Below are 27485 nucleotides of genomic sequence, written 5' to 3'. Positions count from 1 at the left end.
CTGGAGCTGCTCTGGAGCTAGTCTAGAGCTAGTCTGGAGCTAGTCTGGAGCTGGTCTGGAGCTGCTATTGAGCTGGTCTGGAGCTGCTCTGGAGCTGCTCTGGAGCTGCTCTGGAGCTAGTCTGGAGCTGGCCTGGAGCTAGTCTGGAGCTGGCCTGGAGCTGCGATGGAGCTGGCCTGGAGCTGGTCTGGAGCTGGCCTGGAGCTGCTATGGAGCAGCTATGGAGCTGGCCTGGAGCTGGTCTGGAGCTAGTCTGGAGCTCCAATTTTGACACATTGAGCGAAATATTAATTTCAGATGTTTTCATGACACTATTTCTTTCTGATAGAAGAATCATTCATATTTCTTTAAATTAAATTGAATGTCAGAACCCTATTTAACCAATTTAACAATTCAAAATAAATAGGTTTTATAATGCTTTACTGAAAGCAACTTAAGTATTTAGTATTTATTTATGAAACAATCTCTCTTTTACATGAAGACTTCAAACTATCATGAGTTCTTCAAACAAACCCTTTTTAGCAAGTAATAAAATAGACACACAAGACTCCAGTGACAGTCTGTGATTTTTATTCTGTTGTTCCATTTAACATTGAGACAATCTTAACTCTGCAGTTTATTAATCCACAATTGAAATTATTAAGTGCATTTGAAGAAAACACTGAGGTGTACATTTAGCAGGGGACATTCAAATTCATACACATTGACAATGAAATAAATATAGTTTACATCTTAAATTACAGCATTGTCACATATGCTTGACAAACAATATAGTATTTACAATAACACATTCAAGTCCAGTTTGTAACTAGTCCCAGGCTAGCAGAAATAAAGGATTGGGTTGGCAGCAGCATCCCATTGCAAAAACCCATGGCACAGTTGGAAAGTATAATAATATATATATAATACTACTACTTCATACATACTGTAAAATTGTATGTACTAAAAGGATTTTGAACTGACCTATTAAGTCTCCATTTAGCGCACATCGACTATGAAGTCTATGGTCAGCTCTAATAAGTAAGAGTAAAAAAATAAGAGTAAAAAAAACATCAAAGTTGTTAACAGAAAGTGGTCCAAATGTGCCACGACGACTGCCCATCACAGGACTACACCTCCAGTTTATTCATTCTCTCTGGCCAATACTTTAAAGACAGGGCTCAGGTTCTCCTGTTTTTCTAATTAAGAATTCATTTGGAAGGATAGCACATGTGACATTTTTTTTATATTAATTTTATTTCCATTTGATTTGCAGTTTGTGAAGAAGTTTTGAAAAATAAAAGTTTAAATTTACAAGAAGTGGAGCTGACTTCTAAAACAGACTCCCTCTGTGATGTCATCAATATGCGACGTGCCATTGAAAACACAGAAACGATTTGCACTCACTTTTCCAACAGTTTAAACGATCAGTCAACAATATAAAGGCGTTGTATGGTATTATTGTTCATCATAACCTTTCTGTAATTGATATAGATTTAAGCTCTTGTTTACAGTCTTGTTGCTTGGTAATAGTTGTGGAATTACTTCTACCTATGTCTGCTGCTCATGTCACACCTCATACAATTATAAATTTGACAAAAAATGGTCAAACAACAAAATGTTTAATAGAATCTGAAATATAATTGTGTTACGTTTTAGTGAAATGTGTAGCTGCGCGACTTCACGCCTGACGTCACCTGTATCGATTCTAAACAACCAAATTCTGCTGATTGGTCAAGTTATGTTAATCTTAATCAGTTGAGCTCTTTGTTACTAGGGATTCATGTCATCCATAACAACAGATTTGCTCAAGAAAGACCAGACACTATGGTTTGATGAATTACCTGTGTAAATGTTTGCTAACACAAATAATAGGAAAAATGGCAGGAAGTTTGCCAAAACAAACATGTAACATCAGCTTTTAGGAGGGCTAACAACAACTAATCTTACTGCAAGTTTTATTAAATGTTGTTAAATACCGGACTCAGAGATCTTTTTCCATTGGTCACATAAAAATCCAGACTCTCTGGGATAAAAGCACATGAATGCAAACAACACCCAAACGTGAACGCAGCACTATGTGGAAGTAACTGTTAACTAGCAACCATATTTTAAACAATATATAGACAATACTGCATTTTTAATGACATTTTGTGCATTGACGACATAAAGAGATTTCTGTTTAGAACTTAGTGCTTGCTCCTTCTTGTAATTTTCAACGTTTTTCAGCTATTCTTCATGACCTGCCACCTGATCAATATTCAACACATGGCTTTACTTGGTATCCCACCAAACAAAGTCATAATTAGAAAAGAACATGAAAACCTGTCATATGCACTTAAAGCTTGGACAGTGGGCGCTTTCATGAGCTGGACTTCCTTTATGCTAAATTATTAAAGTCACTGAGCTCAGTAAGCTGTCATATTGCATTATTTAACCAATCATGGTTCCCTTTCAATGAAGACATCTTATGAAATTATGTCACTGGGTGAGAAGTGGAGGATGTGACTTTGCTGAGCCACAGTAAAAGTTCCTTTGCTTCAAAATGCCACATCCACACTTTTGACAACTTCAGCAGACCTTCATTTCAAGTCAAGTTCGTGCACCTTCAGTTAAATGTATTACACTGATGGGTCAACACCATCGCTGTTAGCAGTAAAATAGTGAATCATTTAAGTTACAATAAAACATATTTTGGCATTACACTACTTCACTACTTGTTTTGCCCTGCCATGGACAGTCATTTAGGATTTTATTGGAAAGTGATCCATGTTTGTACTGACAAACTCTGAAGATGTTATTTGCTATTTGGCGACAACTTACTGCAAAAGGCAATAGGATAACACATAACAGTAGGACAATAATTACTACATACTGACAACTTCAATGTCCTAAAAAGAAAAACTGGTCTCATCTTTCCCTCTCACTTCTCCGTCCTCCACTTCCACCACAGCCGCCCCGTTGCTGAGTGGGGCCTCGCTCAGGGTGCTTCGGACAGTAACCCGGGTAACGCTGAGGGAGTGTTTCCTTGGGGTCATGTGACGCGCTCTTTTGCACATGACCTCCTTGAACATCTCCCTGAAGCGAGTGGACATCAGGTTGTAGAGGATGGGGTTGACGGCAGAGCTCAGGTAGAACAACACGCCGGAGATGAGGTGCACGTACTGGAAAATCTCCAGATGGCTGTCGGTCCAGTTGTTGATGAAGCTCCACATGAGGCGGTCGGTGTGGAAAGGGGCCCAGCAGATCCCGAACACCACCACCAACACAACTGCAGACGCACAAGACCAGATGTTGCAATCAAAATGGTGCAATTCATCTTCAACACTATTTCAAAGCTGGGAGACTTTTCCGGTGTTGGGTCTACCTGGTGGTCTCCATAGAGATATCATTGTTTTGCCTTAAATGTTCAACACTATGGCATTGAAAATCTTGAAAACCACACATTCTCACTGCGAGTGGTGTGTCCGCTCTGCAGATCTTGTCACTTGGCCTAGAGCGTCACCCGTTTATTTTTAGGTTTAATACCATATACGGGGCGGCAGCAGCTCAGTTAAGTGCTCGTTCTCTGATTTGAAGGTTGACAGTTCAAATCCCGTTCCCGGCATGAAAAGCAATCCTCGATAGTGCCCCCAGTGTCTATGTAGACTGATGAATATGTGTGTGAATGGGTGAACGCTTTAAAAGTGAAAAAGCACTATATAAATGAGATGATTTAGTTACATAGTGAGAAACATGTCGAGGCTACGTTCCCACTGCAGGTCTTGATGATCAATTCAGATTTTTTCACCAATGAAATTTTCAGTTTTTCATGTGTGAACATGTCAGCCAGAAGTCAAGACAAATGTGATCTGTGCGTTCAGACTGCTGTCACTTTGCAAAAGATCAGACTTTAACCAGATTTAGTATCACATGTGAGAATCAGATTAGTAATTAATTAGTTGATAATAATGATAGTGTCTTACTATTTTAATGTGCTTCACAGGCTTGACGAAGCCTCTGAAAGCACTTACTCGGTGACGGTAAGCTATTTCTGTATCCATTAATGCCGGTTACGTGCCATGGTAGATTGACAGAAGCAGGCGGCCGATCTGTGCCATCGGCCCCTCTGACAACCCCCGACCGCAGATCTGTTTGTGTAGCGTTTGTTTGGATTTGTCACCAAATTGACAGCTGTTCTGTATGATGGACGAGCTCTAACATTTGTCTGTTGCTCTTTAATGTTTGTACATTTTCAGCAGTTGCACACGGGGCAGCACGTGAAACAAGCCAAACTAAAAAAAGGAATAAGTTGCAGAGCTGAATGGAACGTTTTACATAGGCCTCATAATTCCTATTGTGCCCATAACTGTTCCCAAACCTAGATTAATGAGGAAGAGTAAAAACATGTCCAAAGTCACTGGCGGAATCACTGCACACAGTAATCTGATTACCATGGCAACTCTGAGCTAATACTATGATAACATACTGCAGCAAAATTTGTGTTATGACGAGCCTCCATTTCAATTTCCGTTTTGCCAAAAATTTTATTAGTTATTAGTATTTTACAAGCTGCTCATTGATCATTATTGCGAACACAGAAGATGGACTTATACATGGTCCTATAAATAAAATCACAAGGAGGGAAGATTAGAAAAGCGACTTTGAAGGTCTGATTATACATTCTTGAGCGGCTTTGGTCAGGTCTCTCAAAGCATGTAAATCAATGTCACAGCTTTGCTTTGAGAGACCTGGGTACCTCATCGTTATGCAGCTTTAAAGTCATTTGCAAATACATGAGAGTTCACCTCGCCTTGACTTGCCCATATCACAAACAGCTTTGATAAACAAGTTGGAGAGACCCAAGGTAAGTGTTGAAGATGATCATGTTTCTAATGATGCCACAAGAGGTGCAAAAAGTACCTGCTTGAATGATTGATGACTATAGCAAGGCCAACAAATTTGATGTAAAGTTGTTTGAAATAATAATGTACACAATTGTAAAGCAACTTTGAGTGTCTATAAGGGCACTGCAAGACAAATGCATTATTAATACATTTCATAAGTTGTAGTAGAAAAAGCTTCAGTTGTAGTCATCTGGACTCAGTTTGAAAAAATAGACGTTTCGACTCTCATCCAAGAGTCATTGTCAATAACAGAATTTAGGTCGAGAACTCCGATATTAATACTGTTCTGTGGTAAGACCCGCCCATTGGGAGGAGCCTTCCTGAAGTAGAAAGAGTTGTTTGTTTCAACAGAAACTCCCCCTTGTATCTACCGAGCTAGCCTATTCAGAATCTTAATGGGCTATTAGAAACCTCTTTGTCTTTGTGAGACCCTGGCTCAACCACCCTGAGTACCTGATTAGCATCTGAATGTCCTTTACCTTTCCAGGGGTTCAGAATCCCATTATAAATAACAGGAAGATGAAACCTAAGCCTCCATTTCTGTTTAAAGAAGGTCTTTCTTTTTTAACAAAAATAGCTTCCTTGACTCCTCTTTCAAACCATCTTTTCTCCCTGCTTAAAACCTTCACCTCACCGTCTTCAAACGAGTGATTAGAGGCTTCAAGGTGGAGATGCACGGCGCTCTGTGGTCCTGAACTTGTATTTCTTCTGTGTTGATAAAGCCTCTTGTGTAAAGGCTGTTTCGTCTCACCTATGTAACGTTCTTTACAACTTTCTTCACTGCATTGGATCGAATAAACTACATTGCTCTGTTTTTGAGTCTGCAACTTGTCCTTTGGGTGAACCAGTTTTTGTCTTAAAGTGTTTCCTGGTTTAAAATAAACAGGGACTTCGTGTTGTCTAAAAATTCTCTGCAGTTTTTCCGACAGGCCAGACACATAAGGGATAGAAACACCCTTCCTTCTCTGTTCAGTTTCCCTTTTGTCCTGCTTCTTGGTTCTCTTCACTCTGTTGAGAGCCCAAGCGGGGTAACCACAGGCTAAGAGGGCATTTCAGACATGTTTTTCCTCTTTCTTCTTGCCCTCTGAGCTGGTGGGCACACCTTGAGCTCTGTGTTGTAAGGTTCTGATCACCCCCAGCTTGTGCTGTAGTGGGTGGTTGGAACCAAAGAGCAGATACTGGTCCGTGTGTGTAGGTTTCCTATATACTTCTATTTGGAGTTTCCCGTCCTCTCCTCTGATCGTGGAACAATCAAGAAAGGCCAAGCGATTCTCCTTAGCGTCTTCTCTTGTAAACCTGATATGTGGGTCCACCGCATTGATGTGATCAGAGAAGGTTTCCAGCTCTTGTTTCTTGATTGTTACAAAAGTATCATCGACATAGCGGAGCCACAGTTTTGGAGCTATGCCTGAGAATGAGGACAGTGCCTTCTTCTCAAAGTGCTCCATGTACAGGTTGGCCACTATGGGAGAGACGGGCGAGCCCATGGCACAGCCATGAATCTGTCTGTAAAATTGTCCCCGGAATTGAAAGTAAGTGGTGTTCAGACAGATGTCCAACAGTTTACATATGTGTTCAGGTGTCAGTTTGGTCCTTTCCTGTAGGGTGGTGTCTTCCTGCAGTCTGATCCTCACTGCTGCTACTGCATCAGTGGTCGGGATGCAGGTGAACAGGGACACAACATCATATGAAACCATGAGGTCATCTGGGTCCAGTTGGAGATGTTTCACTTTATCCACAAAGTTGTGCGTGTTTTCCACATGATGTTCCGAATTCCCCACAAGCGGAGCCAATATAGTTGTTAAATGCTTGGCCACATTGTAGGTGATGGAATCTGTGCTGCACACTATGGGTCTGAGTGGAACCTCCTTTTTGTGTATTTTTGGAAGGCCATAAATGCAAGGCATGGCTTCACCAGGATACAGTCTGTAATACAGAGGCCGGTCTATCGCTTCCTCTTTTTTTCCAGCCTTTGTAAACAGTCTATCACTTTCTTCTTGTAGCCACTGGTCGGATCTCTTTTCAAGCGCTCGTATGTGGTCATGTCCTCGAGGAGGGTGTGGACTTTGGCTTCGTAATCAGCTGCGTTGAGAATCACAGTGCAACGTCCCTTGTCTGCTGGGAGGATGTTGATGCTATGATCTTTTTCCAGTGCTGAAAGTGCTTTCCTCTCTTCAGCTGTGATATTTGAAGGCGGTGGTTTGGCACTCTTCAGGGTCGCTGTGACACGTAACCTCAGGTCTGTAGCCTCCGATTCAGTCATTTTGTTGTTCCTAATTGCAGTTTCAGTGGCTGTGATGTAGTCCTCTGTCGGGACATTCTTTTGAACAAAAAGAATGCAGATGAGGTCGAGCTAGACATTAGGACTGAGACAGACAAATTAGCGACCAGCAAAAACAATTGGATTAAGAACCTATCAGATCGTGTTCTGACACAGGCAGAAAAGGAGGTGCTCTCTAAAAGGTTCAACTTTTCTGTCACCTCTAAACACATCCCTACAGAGGACTACATCACAGCCACTGAAACTGCAATTAGGAACAACAAAATGACTGAATCGGAGGCTACAGACCTGAGGTTACGTGTCACAGCGACCCTGAAGAGTGCTAAACCACCGCCTTCAAATATCACAGCTGAAGAGAGGAAAGCACTTTCAGCACTGGAAAAAGATCATAGCATCAACATCCTCCCAGCAGACAAGGGACGTTGCACTGTGATTCTCAACGCAGCTGATTACGAAGCCAAAGTCCACACCCTCCTCGAGGACACGACCACATACGAGCGCTTGAAAAGAGATCCGACCAGTGGCTACAAGAAGAAAGTGATAGACTGTTTACAAAGGCTGGAAAAAGAGGAAGCGATAGACCGGCCTCTGTATTACAGACTGTATCCTGGTGAAGCCATGCCTTGCATTTATGGCCTTCCAAAAATACACAAAAAGGAGGTTCCACTCAGACCCATAGTGTGCAGCACAGATTCCATCACCTACAATGTGGCCAAGCATTTAACAACTATATTGGCTCCGCTTGTGGGGAATTCGGAACATCATGTGGAAAACACGCACAACTTTGTGGATAAAGTGAAACATCTCCAACTGGACCCAGATGACCTCATGGTTTCATATGATGTTGTGTCCCTGTTCACCTGCATCCCGACCACTGATGCAGTAGCAGCAGTGAGGATCAGACTGCAGGAAGACACCACCCTACAGGAAAGGACCAAACTGACACCTGAACACATATGTAAACTGTTGGACATCTGTCTGAACACCACTTACTTTCAATTCCGGGGACAATTTTACAGACAGATTCATGGCTGTGCCATGGGCTCGCCCGTCTCTCCCATAGTGGCCAACCTGTACATGGAGCACTTTGAGAAGAAGGCACTGTCCTCATTCTCAGGCATAGCCCCAAAACTGTGGCTCCGCTATGTCGATGATACTTTTGTAACAATTAAGAAACAAGAGCTGGAAACCTTCTCTGATCACATCAATGCGGTGGACCCACATATCAGGTTTACAAGAGAAGACGCTAAGGAGAATCGCTTGGCCTTTCTTGATTGTTCCACGATCAGAGGAGAGGACGGGAAACTCCAAATAGAAGTATATAGGAAACCTACACACACGGACCAGTATCTGCTCTTTGGTTCCAACCACCCACTACAGCACAAGCTGGGGGTGATCAGAACCTTACAACACAGAGCTCAAGGTGTGCCCACCAGCTCAGAGGGCAAGAAGAAAGAGGAAAAACATGTCCGAAATGCCCTCTCAGCCTGTGGTTACCCCGCTTGGGCTCTCAACAGAGTGAAGAGAACCAAGAAGCAGGACAAAAGGGAAACTGAACAGAGAAGGAAGGGTGTTTCTATCCCTTATGTGTCTGGCCTGTCGGAAAAACTGCAGAGAATCTTTAGACAACACGAAGTCCCTGTTTATTTTAAACCAGGAAACACTTTAAGACAAAAACTGGTTCACCCAAAGGACAAGTTGCCGACTCAAAAACAGAGCAATGTAGTTTATTCGATCCAATGCAGTGAAGAAAGTTGTAAAGAACGTTACATAGGTGAGACTAAACAGCCTCTACACAAGAGGCTTTATCAGCACAGAAGAAATACTAGTTCAGGACCTCAGAGCGCCGTGCATCTCCATCTTGAAGCCTCTAATCACTCGTTTGAAGACGGTGAGGTGAAGGTTTTAAGCAGGGAGAAAAGATGGTTTGAAAGAGGAGTCAAGGAAGCTATTTTTGTTAAAAAAGAAAGACCTTCTTTAAACAGAAATGGAGGGCTTAGGTTTCATCTTCCTGTTATTTATAATGGGATTCTGAACCCCTGGAAAGGTAAAGGACATTCAGATGCTAATCAGGTACTCAGGGTGGTTGAGCCAGGGTCTCACAAAGACAAAGAGGTTTCTAATAGCCCATTAAGATTCTGAATAGGCTAGCTCGGTAGATACAAGGGGGAGTTTCTGTTGAAACAAACAACTCTTTCTACTTCAGGAAGGCTCCTCCCAATGGGCGGGTCTTACCACAGAACAGTATTAATATCGGAGTTCTCGACCTAAATTCTGTTATTGACAATGACTCTTGGATGAGAGTCGAAACGTCTATTTTTTCAAACTGAGTCCAGATGACTACAACTGAAGCTTTTTCTACTATGGAACACGCCTGGACGAATGAGGGATTACACCGACATTTCATAAGTTCATTTTTCATACAGAAGTTTGAGGACTCTTTCCACCACTCTTTCCAGCTTCTGTTGGTTGAAATATTATTGAAGAAAAGTACATTCGAGACACTTATAAATCACTACAGGAGTATGACTCCTGTAGGAGATGTCTTTGTACAAACTGTGAAAACAGCGAAATCCCATTAGGTTTAATAAAAAACATATTTCATAAACCATACATGAACTCATACCGTCAATATTTGCACTGTTTCTTCCTTTATATCTCAAGATTATCTTTCCTCTACACATTGTGTTCATCTTCAAGGATTTGTCTTTTTAACAAAATAACAAACAGGAGCTTGATTATAACACCGTAGGAGCTGATGTATCCTTTCTAAAACAGGCAATGGATATTTGATTGGAGACTCTTGGGAATCACTGTCGACAGGAAAGAATGAAATAACTTGATAAGGATGGATACACCCAAGGTAAGGTGTACAATAAGCATGCTATTCATATGCTAATTGTGTGCAAGTCAGTACATCACAACAAGCCTGGAAATGTCTTTTCCAAAAAATAAAGGTAAAGATCCTAAATAAGGAGCTAAAATGTTTAATTATGTATACATTTGTATGTTTTGTCTTATAAATAAGAGTTTGCTCTCAAGGGCCCTCCTTGTATAAATAAAGGTTAATACTATTTTATTGTAGGGTCTCAAACTACATGTATTCAGTTTATGATTAAGGAAGATTTCTTAGCAGAAATGAGACAAGACGGGGCACCAGGGTAAAACCCAAAGAGCTAAGATACGGTCCTTAATCGCGCTCGTTAAAAAGGTCTGAAGGGTGTTTCACGATTCAGGGACTTACACATAGTCTAATCAAACAAACAATAGTCAATTACTCTTTCGTGTAGTTTATTTATCAAAAGGGTAATCAAAACACCGGAGCAGAAATGCGCACAGGTAAATCACAGGTGACGTTATATCAGATTGAACAGCAGATTTCATGCAGATAATGTTAAACCAGGGTTTTGCCTTTGATAACCAAACGTGTCTATGCTAATCTATATCAAAAAGAGGGAAAGTGAGAAGCTAAAGGGAGGAGGAACAGCTGAGCTCTACCCAAATCACGCCACAAAGACCGCACTCTGAACTCGGCTTACGGTTCTGTAGAGACTCGGTCCGACTGGTCCTTGTCCGCGGACGAGGTCGGTAGCGAGGCGTCGCGTGGAGCGGTGTGGCGGCAAAGGTTCGTGAAGCGGGCGGCGGCCGTGGAGCTGTGTGCTGGCCGTGGAGCTGTGCTGTGACGTCCTTGAAGCGGCGGCGGCAACGGAGGCGATATCCGAGAGTTCCTTAGCGGTAGAACGCTTTAGCGGCGTGTTAGCTCCTCACGCGGCCTTTACTCAGATGAGGACGTAGCGCTGATCCACGTAAACGGCGTAGATTACTTCAAAAAGAAAAGAAACGAAGTAGCAAAGAGAGTCTCTGTCCGGTTTAGCGCTTAAGCGTAGTTCCAGGTAGTTCCAGGTAGTTCCAGGTGGTTTCAGAGTCCAGGGCTGGCATGGCCTTGTCGACCACGTGACGGACGGATTTTGTTGAGACAAAGGAAAAAGTGAAAGGGTCGTCCGTGGAGACGGCTTCCAAGAGAGAAGAGAAGAGAAGAGAACAAGAGCGTTTCTAGCTTGGAGCGTCCTTTTGATACCTGGCCCGCAGGGCATGCTGGGAGCGAAAGGGGCGGGCGCTACTGCGCAGACTTCCCGTTTAACATTTCCTGGTCGAGAAAATAAAGCTAGAGTAACGTAAATAATGGCAAAACATTTAAACCCTGTTTTAACATTTACACGTTAAACACTTTTGGGCAGTTTGTACACATTATTTCTTGAGGTAGATACATTTTACATCTTCTTTCACTTGTGAAAGCATTGGGAATATGAAACCTTAAACAGTGGAAAAATACGTAACACAAGGTGAAACATGCGGTGTACGGAGTTGATTCGGACAAACATTCATGGCATAATCACATAAAACATAGTTCATCGGGGCGTCCTCCTGTAAGACTGTGGGGAGAAGATCATTTATCACACAAGTCACAGCGGCTCCCCTGCGGTGAGGGACAGAGGGAGAACGAAAAACCCCCAATGTTCAAAGAGAGATTTTCTGTTATCTGGCCGTGGAATGTCCATCTCCATTCCCCTACATTATATTATATAGTTTATATTAAGTTTACAAACATGTAACAATTGTCTGATAATTAAACCTCAATTAATATGTTTGAAGACGTGGTTTAACATATTTCTGTTGGATTGACATAATATAGTCGGACTATTATTATAAGGATATTTAAGAAATATAATGAGATATTCATTTTTGTCAATTTTGCCCATTCCTACATACATTAATTCCTTTTTCAAGTGGATTAGTTTACCTCTCTTGATTATTTGCAGTACAGTGTAATAGATTGGTCTTTGTCTGTGTTTGGGCGTGAACAAAAATGAAATACTTACACAACATTTTGGTGACTTGCCGCCTCCGTGCCTTCTGCTGCTGGGAGCGAACGTTACAAAAGCTGTCCTGCCCAAACCCGGACTTGGCCTCCAGCGTCTGCCTCAGCTTCTCCCTCTTCAGCTGTAACCCGATCAACAGGTAGAGGATGCTGATGGTGAGCATGGGCAGGCAGAAGAACAGCAATGTGGTAATTTGGATGGTGAGGTTGTAGATCCATCGCGGTTTGACCAACGTGCAGATCGCAGAGTCCAGCATCTCCACGTCTACGAAGCCATTGCCGTCCGGGCTGAGCGACGGTCTCTGAAGAGCGGCCACTCCGTGAAGGCTGGTGTTTGGTATGGCACTCAAAATGGACACGCCCCAGACTGTCAGGATCACCCTTTTGGCGTGAGTGCGCGTTACGACATATTTGGCACGTAACGGGTGCACTACCGCGATGTACCTCTCCACGCTCAGGGCTGTGACATTCAGTATGGAAGCGAGGCACACCGTCTCGAAGAGGAACGTTTTGAAATAGCAACCGCCTTTCCCCAGGAGAAAAGGGTAGTTCTGCCATAGTTCATACAGTTCGAGGGGCATGCCGAGCAAAAGCACCAGCAGATCTGACACTGCCAAGCTGAAGATGTAATAATTTGTCGGCGTCCACATCACTTTGTTCCGTACAATGACGGTGCAAGTGAGCACATTCCCGACTACGCCAATTAAAAAGATCAGCAAGTAGACGAGGCTTACAGGCAGAAACACCGAGGAACGGCGGGGACCAAGATATTTCTCAAGATAATTCTCTTCGGACATGCATACATCCTCCACATCGATATGGCTGCTGTTTAATGTCAAATTGTGACAGGCTTCTCCCACAGGGCAGTGGTAATGGCCTTTGTCAACCATTAAAGGTAAGGTGCAGTTGAACATGGACATCTTGGAAGTCACCGTGGAATTGACTGTCAAAGAAAAAGAGTAAGATTATAGATTCAAGAAGTGAATAGTGGTAGTTCATTTTATATCACACACATTGGGATTTTAATTTATAGTCTGTTTCGTGAAGGTTAGCTTGCTGTTTAAGATCATCCATGGCACTGCTGCTCCTCTGCAAAAAAAACACATTTATTTCTCTGAGCTCTGAAACAACATCTATCACACATTTTCTGGTCATTGTAGTATCATTTCCTGGAATGTCTTTTTTGTTAACTATAACATCAGATGCCCAGGGACAACTGTTTGCATTTAACTACAACCTGGTACAATGCAGCTCCCATTCTGAAGTTAATGTATATTGTGCACTTTCCTTAAAGGTGCCATAACATGCTTTTTTTCACGTTTCGTAGTCTATCCTAAGTGTATAATTGATAATAATAAGGGTTGTGCAACACCCTTAACATAATAGTTGAGAAATATCACCCAGACCTTGGACCCCCTCACCAACCCGGAAATGCAAACGGCTTGGTTTGATATTCGCCCCCACCCTTGCGAAGAGCGATCTGGCTCCCCCGTCCAACCCGTGACGCAGTCTTAGAGCGCCTGTGTGCCCCGCCCACCCGTGACGTAGTGTGTCCCCCACAGCTGTCTGCTCCGCGATGCGCCGCTCCTGCCGCGCGACTGAGTGAGAAACGATCGACGATGAACGAACTTCAGATCAACATTACTTTGAGCTGAAATAAATCTGGTGTTTATTCTACAGCGTGCGCAGAACAGATATATCTATAGATCTATATATATATATATATATATATATATATATATATATATATATATATATATATTATGTCCATCGCGCTCTTATTTCCTTGTTTTTTGGTATCGGATAGAACTTTTCTCCGTTTATTTTCACGCAACTGCCACATAAACCTTCACCATTGTGATAATAGTAAAGAGTGTGATATCATTAATGAAGTTTGGGCCTCTTTGAACCGTGTTTCGTCGTAAATCGAAGCAGAAAAACTCCGGAATGGGCTTGTGGGGAGACAGCAGCGCGGAGCCGGGGGGAAGGGGGCGGGAGGCGGGAGGGGAGGGGGGTGGAGAGAGGGGATGATGACGCGTGCCTGTGGTTATGACGCGGTCTTGTAGACACCCCCCGTTAGTTTGGAGATTCGAGGAAAGGAGATAGTCTGTACTATAGCTAAACACTGCGGGAATCAATCAAAAAAACACTCTGGGTACATATATGAAGCACAAATAGCAATGCAAGAAGGTTAAAAGCTCTGAAAAGTCGATTTTGCATGTTATGGGACCTTTAAAATAAATCAATAAATAAGAAGTTGGCCTAACTAATTAATGAATTGGTGTTAATCAGGTCTTAATTAAGACTAGCCTTAATGACAACTATAGCACTAAGGCTTCTCGCCGTGTTCTCATCTTACTTATTTGAACAGCACTTGGGCACTTTTTAACTTTTTGTAACATATGATTATGTAACCTATGACGTCTGTTTTCATTGTTTGTATAATGTATGTATGGAAGTCAATTCCAACTGCAAACAAATTCTACCTGTGGATATGAACAAATGTACCTGAACCTGCCAGAGGCACAAGCACCACAATTTGTGAACCAACCAAGAAAAGCCAATTCTCAACTTCCAAATGCTTCCGATCTGTGTGATTTCCTCAACACTAAACTGAAAAAGCTTTCGCTGCCAAAGGCAGTCTAATTGTCCTCAGAACAAAAAGCAAATGATTGAAAAGCCATCTGCTTCCCTCTCTCAGAATTTGATTCCAGCCATTTTAGTCTTGGCTCAAATATGATAAACATTCATATTTACAATTGCAACAAAGTTCAATATTCCTAATTCTCATACACATTGAGTAAAAACAACAACATGTGTTTAGTTCAAAGTCCATCAGTGTCGACGTAGTAAATGACTTAAATTACATTACATTAAATTATTTTGTTTCTGTTTTGGTCCACTGTGTTACAGAAGATTATCACAGAAACTATAGGCCTGAAGTGGGTTACATCCTGGTAAATGCATAGTCAGGATGGGTCAAATGCATAGGACATTTCCTTCTGGGAATTAACTGCACTTTGCCATAGATTTACATATGAGAACAGGAGCCCAGTTCTCTAATAAAAAAATAAAGACTTTACTACTGTAAATAACAAGGCTATATTTTCCCATGCCTTTGTCTGAAAGGACTTTAGATGCGTACATATATTATTTTATTATACTGGAAACTATAGGGCCTCTAAACAAGTAATATAATTTTGTGCATGGATTGTGTTGTACAAAAACGTTGTGGAAGATTAATTTCATTATTATTATTCTTTTGATTTCTCCTTGAGCAGATTACTGTAGTGGTGCACTGTTGCGCTGAAATAAGGTCAATACATCCCACTGTAAAGAAGCTGGGAATGAGAACAAGGTTTCAATACGTCCAATTTCCTTGACCCATTCCAAGCGTGGGTGCTACATTTGCTCTTACAGGCGAGTGAAATGAGCAGCACTGCTGGAGAAATTAGTTGGCTTTGTGTAGTGAAAGGGCTTCTTTGTGTACATACAGGCCATTATGTGCCTTTTACAGACAAAGGTTGTGGACTAAGTGTGAACTACACACTTAGTTTTTCATTGTTTACGCAGGAAAAGCCAATCACCTGAATAGATATTTAGTGTGCCCTTGATGCCGATGTCAGCGGATAGAACCATGTCAATAAGAACAGAGTATAACTGAAGCTATTTCTCAGAATTTTAGAACATTAAAACAATTGTGTTACAATTGCCCATATCGTTTTGTGCAATTATGGGGAATTGGCTTTTTTCCAAATTGGCAGTAATTGCATATTATTTGGCGAAGACTGGAGACTCTATTTGTCGTACTGTAGTATTTTGACAAGGTACGAGTGGTGCACGTACATTAAACTTGGACATACTGCTGACCCTTGTGTGACATTTAGGCCAAAGCCAGAGACGATCAGCACAGTTCAACATGTTGTTCAAAGGGACACACATCAGTCAGTTGTGACGTGTTTCCTCTGAAATCTTTTCCCTGAACTTTTGATCATGTGTTGAAGGAAACAAATGTTATTGTAATTATATTTGGGGATTAAGGTATTTTCTAAGCCACTCATTGGTGTCTTGTGAAGTTGTCAATTATTCTAATTTATACCATGATCAGTGAGAATTCTTATGCCCAATGGAGTGCGTTATTTAATTTTCAATAACAACACAGGTAGTTCTGGCAACAGTTTATCACATTCTATCCATGGTTTTCAATCACATGACTTATTTGTTGTCGCCTATCACAACCTCACGAGTTTCGGGTTTTGATCCTTATGAACTGCCTGGAGAGTGATCCTGACACTAGAGATATTTATACAAGAAATCCTCTATCTCAGCTCATTGCTCAGACGCAACAGCAAAAAATCTCTGATCAGCACCAAAGTCTAACTAAATCCATTGAGCTATACAAGCAGTTAGATCAGGGCTATTCAACTTAAATGGGCCTGATTTCTTGGGGGGCCGTAGCCTCTGGGCCGGATAGGCTACGGTTTGAACCAAGGCTAACCCAGAATCTAACCAGGTCTAAATCAGAATTAGATAAGGACTAAGCCCACTCCAATGGTATATAATTAAACATTACAGCATTAATATCGAATATATACGGTAATCAGCCAAATCAAAATATAATTATATTTATATGTTATTTATATAACTTCAATTGTATTGAAAGTATCCACAATACATGTATCGCTATAAAACAAACGTGAGTAAAGTGGCCATGTGACTCCCAGAGAGGTAGAGAAGAAAGTCAACTAAACAACAGGAGTAAACTAGATAGACTAAGCTGCAGGAATACTGCAGGCTACACTCACATTTGTCACTGATACAGACTTTTGGGATCACACACTGAACTTTCTCTCCATTGCTGAGGAAAACAATTGTTGTGCGTCCGGGGGAATTAGTCAAGAGATCGAGCGATCGAGATTCAGCGATATCTAGTCGTCAATTGGAGTTAGGATTTCTGAATCGAGAGGTGCACAGCCAATAATCTATCAGTAAAACATGTGGTTTAGAATAGAGGTCAAACATTGGAGGAACAGTTATTCAGTGTTTTTGAAGAGAACAAATAAACCAGTCCTGCACTAGATTATTTTACACTTGTTTTTTGTCTCTTTCAACTTCTGACTGCTGCTTTTACAGTGAATAATCTCTGTAACGCCTCATTTTGTGGACATTTGTGTCTGTTGTTGTAAATCTCTAATGGAATGTCTTTTTTACCTGCCTTAGGACATGTACTCGTTATCGACATATTTATATTCAAGCTGTTGCTGACACATTGATTAACATGCACTTTTTAATTCAAATAGAAAAACAAAACATTAATTTGAGTGAAACAACAGCTTTACGGACAAAAAAAACAAAACAAAAACCCTGATAACCTCTATACATTGAAACTGGGACAAAACGTTCTGGTTATTTGACAATTCATTATAACATACTCTACTGTAGTGCACGGCACTTTAGTCATCGCCCACCACTCCTGTCACATCTCATGACGGCATGTGTGTATTCTTCCTTGAAAATAGTGAATAATAATAAAAATCCCAGGAACAAGATGGCAGTGTTTTTCAACTTTTCTGTTTTTGAGTCACAGTACACCTTTTTTGTTGTGATGCCAAAACATCCACTAAAACATTATCAAATGACAAAAGACATTTGTATTCCCTCAAGGCACACTAGTCTTACCTGGCACACTGGTCTTCACCACATTTGATATTCATTCATATTTCAAAATGTTTGCATATTTTTTTCAGCCCAATCTGTGGCTTTAACCTATACATAAAACACGCATTATTTCTCTTACCCCATGCTCTGACTGAACACGGTTCATCATTCACACTTTCATAGGACTAAAGGAGGAGGACAACAACTAGACTTTTTTATGTCATGATCGTGCTGCTTTCTCATATTTTAACGGAATGAGATGAAAAACATGTACAGTGAATTGATGCTATTGTAATACTTTTATTGTATACTTTTGTTTTGATTGTATTTCCGGGTCCATCTGAAATGTGCAGTAGTTTACATATTAGGTTTTACTCCATAATTATTTCTACCATTTTATCCATCCATCTTTTATTCAGGCTAAGCTTTATTATCCAGGCTGCTTCTTTATAATGTCAACAAGACTCCAAGAATCCCATCTGATCATATCCTTTCATTACAATATCCATTTTCACATAATCCAGTCTAATAAACTTGCTTGGCTCGGAGCACTCAGACAAATGAAGGCGAGGGAGAGAAAATCACAAATTAAGTCCAAGTCTGGCACCTACATACCTACCATGCATGCAATCAAAGACAAAAGGTACATTACAATACATTTCATAACATTACATAGTCTTTTGCCTGAAGGATTAAACCTTTACTTGCGTTGTATAGAACAGTCCTCTTCAGTTAAATTATAGGTATTCAATTTATATTTCATCTATTCAAATCAAAAGGGGGGTTACCGGTCAGCAACACAATCAAGTACTGTTTGTGCCACAAAAGGTTTAATTCAGAGCATCTAATGTATCATCTGAAGTTAAATTAAATGTTGATGATGACTTCCGATGCATGAGATGCAAATGTGCAACACAACGAGCTTCCAGATGTCACGCTTCAACATCCCTGTCATGCAGCCTTTCCTTCCTACAGCCTCAGTAGTCTGAACTGCACCCCCAGGCTCATGTGGGTCAACTAACTGTAGCCTATAGTGTATTATGGAGCCAGCTCCTCTTCACCGGGCCAAACCAAGTCAAAGCCGATACGTGAGAGCGGGACCATTGGAGTGATAAATGGGCCGTGACACTTTGTGCGTAAGCTGCTGCTGCGTAATAAAGCTGGTCGACCTAAGAAGACTAAACACATCAAGATCCTCAACCAAAGGGGTGTTTTGAAGCAAAGACTGCACAAGGCTGCTCAAGAGCTTTCCCTCACTTTTTATCTTATAGACCTCATATTGTAACACAGCCAGAATCTGTGTTCTGTCTTTACTGAAAAATGCCATTCATTTCTATGCGGCGGGGTCAAGCGTTTTCCCATGGATGAAATCTGCACATTTTCCTCATAACCATGATATAGGCAACTTAACAGTGAGATTAATCATGAGTTCCAGACGTCCTGATCAAACTTTGAGGAGAGTGTTTTGTTTCAGACGAGCCTCTATAGTCACTCACAAGCAATTAAGGCCATATTCATGTGCATATAACTGATGTAAATAAGAGTGTTTTGTTTACTTACCATTAGTTAAATTATTTAGTCTTATGCTAGCTATTTTTTTCATTATTATTATTTGTTTTACTTTACTTTATTTTATTATTTTATTGTATTATTATTTTATTTTATTTTTTATCTTTTTTTCCCCCCTCCATTCCCTATTAAGATATGAGAGGAGTTTTGTTTTTTGTTTTGTTTATAAGAGTTCTTCTATCAAGACTGTTTTCTTGCTATAAGTAATCTGTCCTTTCCCCCTGTATCTACTGCGTTGTAACAATGAAATTTCCCCATGTGTGGACAATAAAGGAATATCTTATCTTATCTTAGTCCACTGTGCACTGAGCATTAGACAGTGACTCGATCTGGGCTGAGAAGTCCAGGGGCAACAGACGGGGGGCTCGGCAGGAAAATAATAATTGTATTGTTATTAACCTCAATCAAGGAAGTAATTCAACCAAGATTTACCACTGGGAGAAGCTTGTATGTATGGTTGACGTGGCAATATCTCAATAACTACTAAGTCAAAGCTAGTTTTGATTTAAAAAATAAGTTTCAAGTTAGACATCAATACAAATTATCAGTCTAGATCAAGACAGTTCATTCGCTAATGCCAGGGCAATGACAAGTCAATATATGGTCAATGATAGTAAAAATATGAATGTAAATGATCTCATCCAAAGACAAAATCCATAGAAAGTAATATAGATGATCTCACCTTAATATGTGTTGCTATTCCTGTGTTGTCAGTAGAGTGTCAACTGTGAGCTGCCCCGTGAGTCCGCTCCGGCGCTGCTTTGTCGCTCTTCTACAAGATTCACTCGCGTCTCCTCCTCCTGCTCCTAACTGCTTTCTCGCCGTCCTCACCTCTCTCTATCTCTACACGTATACCACCAAGCCAGGAACACACAACCTGCATTTACTGCTTGATCCCATACTCCCACAGTGCAATTACTCTGTATTAGTGATAATCATAATAATAACTAGATAATTTGCAATGGCTGAAGCCATTGCTGGAGTGTCTGCGTCTCTCCCTCTCTCTCCCTCCCTCTCTCCCTCTCTCTGTCTCCCTCCCTCTCCCTCTCTCCCTCTCTCCCTCCCCCTCCCCCCCTCTCTCTCTCTCCCTCCCTCTCTCCCTCTCTCTCTCTCCCTCCCTCCCTCTCTATCTCTCTCCCTCTCTCCCTCACCCTCCCCCCCCTCTCTCTCTCTCTCTCTCTCTCTCTCTCCCTCCCTCCCTCCCTCCCTCCCTCTCTCTCTCTCTCTCTCTCTCTCTCTCTCTCTCTCTCTCTCTCTCTCTCTCTCTCTCTCTCTCTCTCTCTCTCTCTCTCTCTCTCTCTCTCTCTCTCTCTCTCTATCTCTCTCTCTCTCTCTCTATCTCTCTCTCTCTCTCTCTCGACTGGCTCCGTCACAAAATTCTAAAGAATAAAGCCTAAAGAATAAAGTCTAAAGAATTCCGCAGACACTCAATGCCCAAATTCATTTAAATGGGGAAAACTAATACTTTTGAAAATTCGATAATTCTGCAAAAAGTGCAAGTTGTTCAAATGTCAAAAGTAATAGCACACGTACTACTGTGAAATCGATCGTAATGAGGTATAACATGTTGAAATCGGTTCAAGCGTTAAGGAGTTGAAACTGGCTAAATGGAGTACTAATACTTTTGCAAATTCTTGCAAATTCTGTAAAAAGTACAAGTTTTTCAAATGTCAAAAGTAATAGCACACGAACTACTGTGAAAGCGATCAGAATGAGGTATAACGGTTGAAGCATTAAGGAGTTGAAACTGGCTAAATGAAAAATCATAAAATAAAATATATAATATATATAATAATAAAAAATACGTGAAATACAAGAACATATAGTGCCTGCGTGACATCACGCAGACACTCAATAATGGTACAGCCTGGTCGTCACCACTCCTCTGCACTGACACGGATCTCTGCATTTGTGCTGTTTGGGCTTATTTTTCTATTATTCATTACCCAATGTTCTAGTACAATATGAGAGCTTTCTTTGAACCACGAGGGGCCGTCAGAAGTGGTTTTGATGTCTTCATTCTGACATTATAGCTACATATAAATTTCCAGAGATTAGGTCTGGTTGATATGTTCCTGTTCAGGACTGATGTTTCAGAGCCACAAGGGAGAGAAAAAAAGAACACAGTGTATAAGAGCAGGGCTTGTCGCTGCGGCTCTTTGAACAAAACACACCCATAGCGAACATGATTGTCGGGGTTAAAAATGCAATAAAATGTATGAACCCACCTGTAATGCATTCTTGCTTTCTGTTTCTTACAAACCAGCTAGCAGGAATGAATGTCCCTCCTTCTCATGGAACATCTTCAATTTCTGTGGTTAATATTTGCAGGTCATTCCTTCTCTTGAGTTACTTTAGGCAATCATTCAGCCCCCAGGATTTAGAAATGAAAGTGCACCTTTAGGTCTGAAATACTTGTCATAAGACTCTGGGATTGCTGGGATGCATGGTCTCAATTTCCAAAGGGAATAACCCAGAAAAGATTTAATGCATTTTATTCAGATTCGGCTGGCTATCAACAGGTGGTTAACTGGTGGTCACATTGCTGTCATTGGCAACTGCCAAGAGGAGAGCAGACTATAGAATTAAACATAATGTATTGAGCGCATTTCTGAGTAGCTCAAATTGACGTCAGGATGTACAAAAAACAGTTGTATCAAAACTGTTTCTTACAATGTTGGGAATTCTTAATTTGTATATCGTAAAGAATATGAAATGCACATAGCACAAAACAATCAATGTTATGTAATGCGCAAATGTGGGTAACGTTCTAAAATAAATTATGGAAACCCCTTGTGACTCTGGGTGTGTTCACAATTGCACATTCACCACATCAAAACCAGGACTAAAGTCAAAACAACACCTGGACTAGATCTAAACTAGAACTTGAACAGGACCAAACCTCATCAGAGCTAAAATGTTCCTTATGACTAAAAAGCGCAGGCGAGTAAATCAGAGTGTTGTAAGAATGGAAATGGAAATAATATAGGACCAGGGCAAAGTGACATGGAGAAAAAACAACTTGCAATCCAAAAATAATAGATATGTGCAAAATAGCAGTCTGAGGCACTCTGTTACCCTGATTAAAAGACATGCAGTGTCTTCTTCAGGACAAAATGTCCTTTCCTCCTATCCTCATCATCGTGGTATCAAGATTGGTATCGAGAATCGAGTATATTCTTTTGTATCGTATCACATATATAAGCATAAAGCATTTTAAAAAGTTTATTATTTATTGACAATATATAAGCATTAAACGTTGAAGGCGCAATGGACAATTTTTCGGCGATTTGAGAACGCAGGCGGAAGTGCGCATGCGCACTCCCCCGTGCGGACCGATACAACACACACGTGCGTTTGTTTATTAGCGCAACGGAGCGCATCGCATCTCTCGTCTCCCGTAGATTTCTGTCCACTTCTGAGTCAGCTCGAACTGTCTTTCTCCGTCTTCATTTTGCCCCGTACACTGAGGGAACTATATTATGATAGATCCATGCGCTTAGGCACGCGGAAACGTGGGGACGAACCGCACGCGGCTGCAGGTGAGCGATAGGTGCGTTTTATGTTTGATACGTGGCAGGACAAATGAAGCCTGCGTAAATTCAGCCTGGAAGACCTAACTCCATCCATCTACGTCAAGTCCACCATGGAAGGACCCCTCTCCCCAGCGCCATCATCGCACTCAAGCGGCGTCCGCCTGTCCGTCTGTGAGAGTCAGATCCCTCACTTCACCATGGACTCTCCCAGGTTTCTGCGCTTATCCCAAAGAGGTTATGCAGTTTTTCCTGGCCAAAGAAGTAGGGTGAAAGGTCAGGGGGCGTCTGTACCATGGCCCTCGCACCTGCTCCTCATCCCCAATCAATGCTCTCAAGTGACTCCTCCCTGCTCCCAATCAGCACCAGGCGGTCACATTTAAGCCCTCAGGCTGATGGCTCGGCCGCTCAAACCGTACTGCGACCCACCACCTCCCCTGCTCCTCTAATACAAATAGATCATGGAGTGCCCATGATTGCAACGTCTTCCGCCGGGGTCTGAGCGCCAAATAACTCTCGAATAAAGCTTGCTCAACAGTCCATTCTCGTGGTCTCTTTGTCTCTCCAGGGTGAAATGATTTATTCACGCCACGAGGAAATATGATAAAAAATTTGCTTTAACAATAAACATATACACATACAAACTATTTACTAGGGTTAAAGTGCATATGACTGATTGTACATGTCACCAAAATTGTCCAACTGGAGAAAAATAAGACAAATTGTGTAAAATCTTAAAATTAATCTGAGAATACACTACACAACTTTCAGCCCAATTTTCTTGTTTTCACTCACACAAAGTTTGGTCCGCGGAAAGACACGGCAAAACTCCAGTCGTTGTCATTCAAACAAACATGTTGAATTTGAAGACCAATTTTGGCCATGCTCCAGTACAGCTGACAGCTGACACTACAGCCCAGCGGCCAATGAAAAGGAGCTGGAAACAGCTTCTGGACTAAAAATGCCTATTTTCATCTTTACAGAAAGAACAATGTACAAACAATGACAACAAGGTGTATGATTATTATTCCTGCCTAAACATCAGATTAATAATACAGAAAGGGCATACGCACTACTTTTACACTTAAAACCAGAACTGAAGAGCTGATAATTAAACACTCACGTGGTTCAGCTCCTTCTCTTTATCTCTCGTGCAGCTAATGTTAGCCTCATATAAATAATCCAAATGACAATCCACAGGAAACATGTCTCACTGTGGTCACGCACATTACAGTCGTGAACCCTCCAAAATGTTCTAAATCTCTTACAAAGGGGAAAGTCATGTAATGTGTCCCCTTAACCTGTCATACGCACTTATTGATTTATTATGATTTTGTTTAAGATCATCCATCCATCCATCTTCTTCTGCATATCTGGAGTAGGGTCGCGGGGGCAGCAGTATAAGCAAGGATTCCCAGACTCCCCTCTCCCCAGACACTTTTACCAACTCCTCCGGGGGGATCCCAAGGCGTTCCCAGGCCAGTCGAGAGACATAGTCCCTCCTGGGTTTTCCCCTAGGGCCCAGAAGGCATTCGGAACAGATGCCCGAGCCTCCTCAGCTGGCTCCTCTCGACTTTGAGTAGCATCGGCTTTACTCAGAGCTCCTCCCGTGTGACTGAGCTCCTCACCCGATCTCTAAGGGAGTGTCCAGCCACCCGGCGGAGGAAACTCATTTCGACCGCTTGTATCCGCGATCTTGTCCTTTCGGTCATTACCCAAAGCTCAAGACCATAGGTGAGGGTAGGAGCGTAGATTGAGCGGTAAATTGAGAGCTTTGTCTTTTGACTCAGTTCCTTCTTCACCACAACAGTCCGATGCAGCGACCGCATCACTGCAGCCGCTGCATCAATCCAACTGTCAATCTCACGCTCCATCCTTCATCACTCGAGAACAAAACCCAGAGATACTAGAACTCCGCCACTTGGGGCAAGGACTCCCCACCCACCTGGAGAGGGCTGGTGCTGATTCTCATCCCAGCCGCTTCACACTCGGCTGCAGACCGTCTCAGTGCATGTTGCAGGTCCGGGTTTGATGGAGCCATCAGGACAACATCGTCTGCAAACAACAGAGATGAGATCCTGTGGTCCCCAAACCGGACACCCTCCGACCCCTGACTGCGCTTAGAAATTCTGTCCATAAAAACAATGAACAAAACCGGTGACAAAGGGCAGCCCTGGCGGAGTCCAACATGCACTGGGAACAGGTCTGACTTACTGCCGGCAATGCAAACACAGCTCCTGCTCCGGTCATACAGGGACCGGACAGCCCTGAGCAAAGATCAGATAATGATTATTTTTGTAGATGTGCCTTATTGTGTGTGTGATTAGATCAAAAAATGTTCTCCAAGAATATTTTGTTTATTCTTTGTCCGATAACATCAAAAATATGTATTTTACCTTTTTAGGAGGATAGACATTGTTCATGGGTCTCGTTTTGAGAGCCATATTTTTGCGAGCACCACTGCCAGTTCTCTCACCCCAGCATCACACAGTATCTCAGCAGGAGAGCGTGTATGAGGTGACCAAGGGCAAGTGGAGCTCTATTGAAGGACCTTCTCTGCTGGGGGTCTGTGGCTAAAAATTGCAATTGCACTTCATCATTTAATGTGAACCAGACAGTGCCAGGAGCTGTTTGTGTGGGGAGGGCTTTTCGATATGATTCACCATTGGATTTTTTTGCACTGATTTGTGCAGAACCCACTGTGATGCTTTCATTTGCAGGATTTCCCCATAGAGGAGCTGGCCGTGGTGCTGAGAGCCAGCTGCTGTTACCGATTAGCCATTAGCGCTCCTCACTTAAGCGAGTTGCACTGTATGTTCTCCACACACGCCCGGAAAATAGGTCACAAAGTTCGCACCAGTCAAGTCTGATGTTAACTTTCTCTTCTCTGTCGCAGTGGACGGCAGAGACTCCTCAACAATGACGCAGAGACAAACATCTGATAAGAGCATATGTGAGAATTCACAGAGGCTCAGAGCAGCTGTGTGAGTCAAGAGGAATTCTTGAGTGCTCTTAAATACATTTAGAGCGCCATGAACAGAAGTGATTTATTATTATTTTTTTCTTTCCGCAATAGCCTTGGGGTTGTTTTACAGCAAAGGAGTTGTCACTGGTAATTTAGCCTGAACAACAGTTAGCATTTTATACAGAAATAAACTGTTATAGTTGGAGAAGTTTACCTAGAAGCAGCACTATAATGACCAAACCTTTCTCCACTGAACAAACTAATGAGTCCACGTGGTTGTTTAAGTTGGCCCCAGAGATCTTCAAAGAGTGTGGTCTATACTCGGTGTTTGAATAGAGAATACATGAATGAGGGATTTTTGTGTCTTTTTCAAGGGTTCATTGTCCATGATGAACCTGTACTCTGCTTAAAGGAGAACTGAATGACATATGTATTAGCTTCTGTGCCTAATTTGTGTTGCAACACTGAAATTTCCCCATCGTGGGACAAATAAAGGTTATCTTATCTCATCTTATCTTAACTTATCGTATCTTGACCTTAATAAACATATTGTAAGTCCCTGTCAGGGTCAAGTATTTTTTTCTAAATTTCTATAAAAAAGAAAGAAAGAAAGAGAACGTGTCTTTTTTCCTTTTACAAGGAAGCTGCAGGGGGAACTCTATCACTAAAAATACTTTAAGGCCCAAATCACAATAAGCCTGTCGGGGAGTAAATTCATGTTAATTCATCATTGATTCGTATGATGAAGCAGTCGGACATTTTCTTATGGTATAGTCAATCAGACAACAGGTTATAGATCATTTCCATACATATTTCAATACTTCTTTCTTTGTCATTGGTTGGTGTGACATGTGTTAATAAGAGCTGTTGTTGACCACGCCCTTTGTTGGCTGCTGATGGATGTTGGTGAAGTGTGTCCCATGTGCAGGAAAGTTGGAGAGCTTCCTCGTCTCAATTCAATGCGCAACTGCTCTCGATATAGAAGAAACTACAAAAATATTCTGCTTGATTCTGATAAATAATATTCATCAGAATCAAGAATCAAGAATTAAGAATATTATTCTTAATCTACATTCTTCGAGTAGTTGGAGGTCTTTATGGAGATGTTACAGCTTTGCCCCTGAAATGTTCCACAGTATGGCCTTAAACATAATTATCTCCAGACAAGGAAGTGGCAAAGTTACAGGTCAGATCTGTGGAGAGGCGGACACAATTACTGTAAAAATGCATAATCTTCAGACTTTTCAGTTTGGAAATGGGATCTATGGGATCTGTTTTTAGGGAATAAACTCTTGTGATTGTCTAAATGTATGTTGATGTTTTGACTGAAATGTGCTGCGATCTTGGCTCATTTATAAAAGAGTTTAGAAATCTAAAAAGGACTTTCCTGGAAAAATGAAGGTTAAATAAACAATACATGAATTAAATCTATATTTTGCCATATTGTGCAACAGTCAAGGGCAACAAAAAAACATCCCCATGAGGACAATGCAGGTTGCAATTTTGTGATGATGTTCTAAATGAAAAATGTGTGGTTGTTGAAATATGAAGAAAAAAATAAACACCACACACACCTTTCAAGGTCTGTGTATGAAAGGAAACAGCAATGCAAAAAAGAAAAATATGTAAGCTTTGAGCCTTGTTACAAATGCCATCTTCTGCACAAAACCACATATATTTACATTGAAGTCCTGAACAGAGCAGATGGTGTTTAATGTTCTGTCAATTTGAAGTG

At 41.5% G+C, this 27485-nt stretch overlaps 1 protein-coding gene across 1 annotated transcript; it reads right to left on the bottom strand.

Moving 5' to 3' along the window:
* Positions 1-2768: 2768 nt before the first annotated feature.
* nmur1a (neuromedin U receptor 1a) lies at positions 2769-12964 on the bottom strand. The gene is made up of 2 exons (XM_072438656.1): positions 12027-12964; positions 2769-3250 (listed from the first exon to the last, which is right to left on the bottom strand). Exons 1-2 carry the CDS (start codon positions 12943-12945, stop codon positions 2871-2873), a joined length of 1299 nt encoding a protein of 432 aa, XP_072294757.1. The 5' UTR covers positions 12946-12964; the 3' UTR covers positions 2769-2870.
* Positions 12965-27485: the final 14521 nt, after the last annotated feature.

This window comes from Eucyclogobius newberryi, unplaced genomic scaffold (assembly GCF_026437365.1).
Source record: "Eucyclogobius newberryi isolate DKJ021-1_F unplaced genomic scaffold, fEucNew1.0.hap1 SCAF_9, whole genome shotgun sequence".
NCBI classification, from domain to species: domain Eukaryota; kingdom Metazoa; phylum Chordata; class Actinopteri; order Gobiiformes; family Gobiidae; genus Eucyclogobius; species Eucyclogobius newberryi.
Note: the sequence above shows the minus strand (reverse complement) of the source record. Positions and strands in the feature narration are given on the sequence as shown.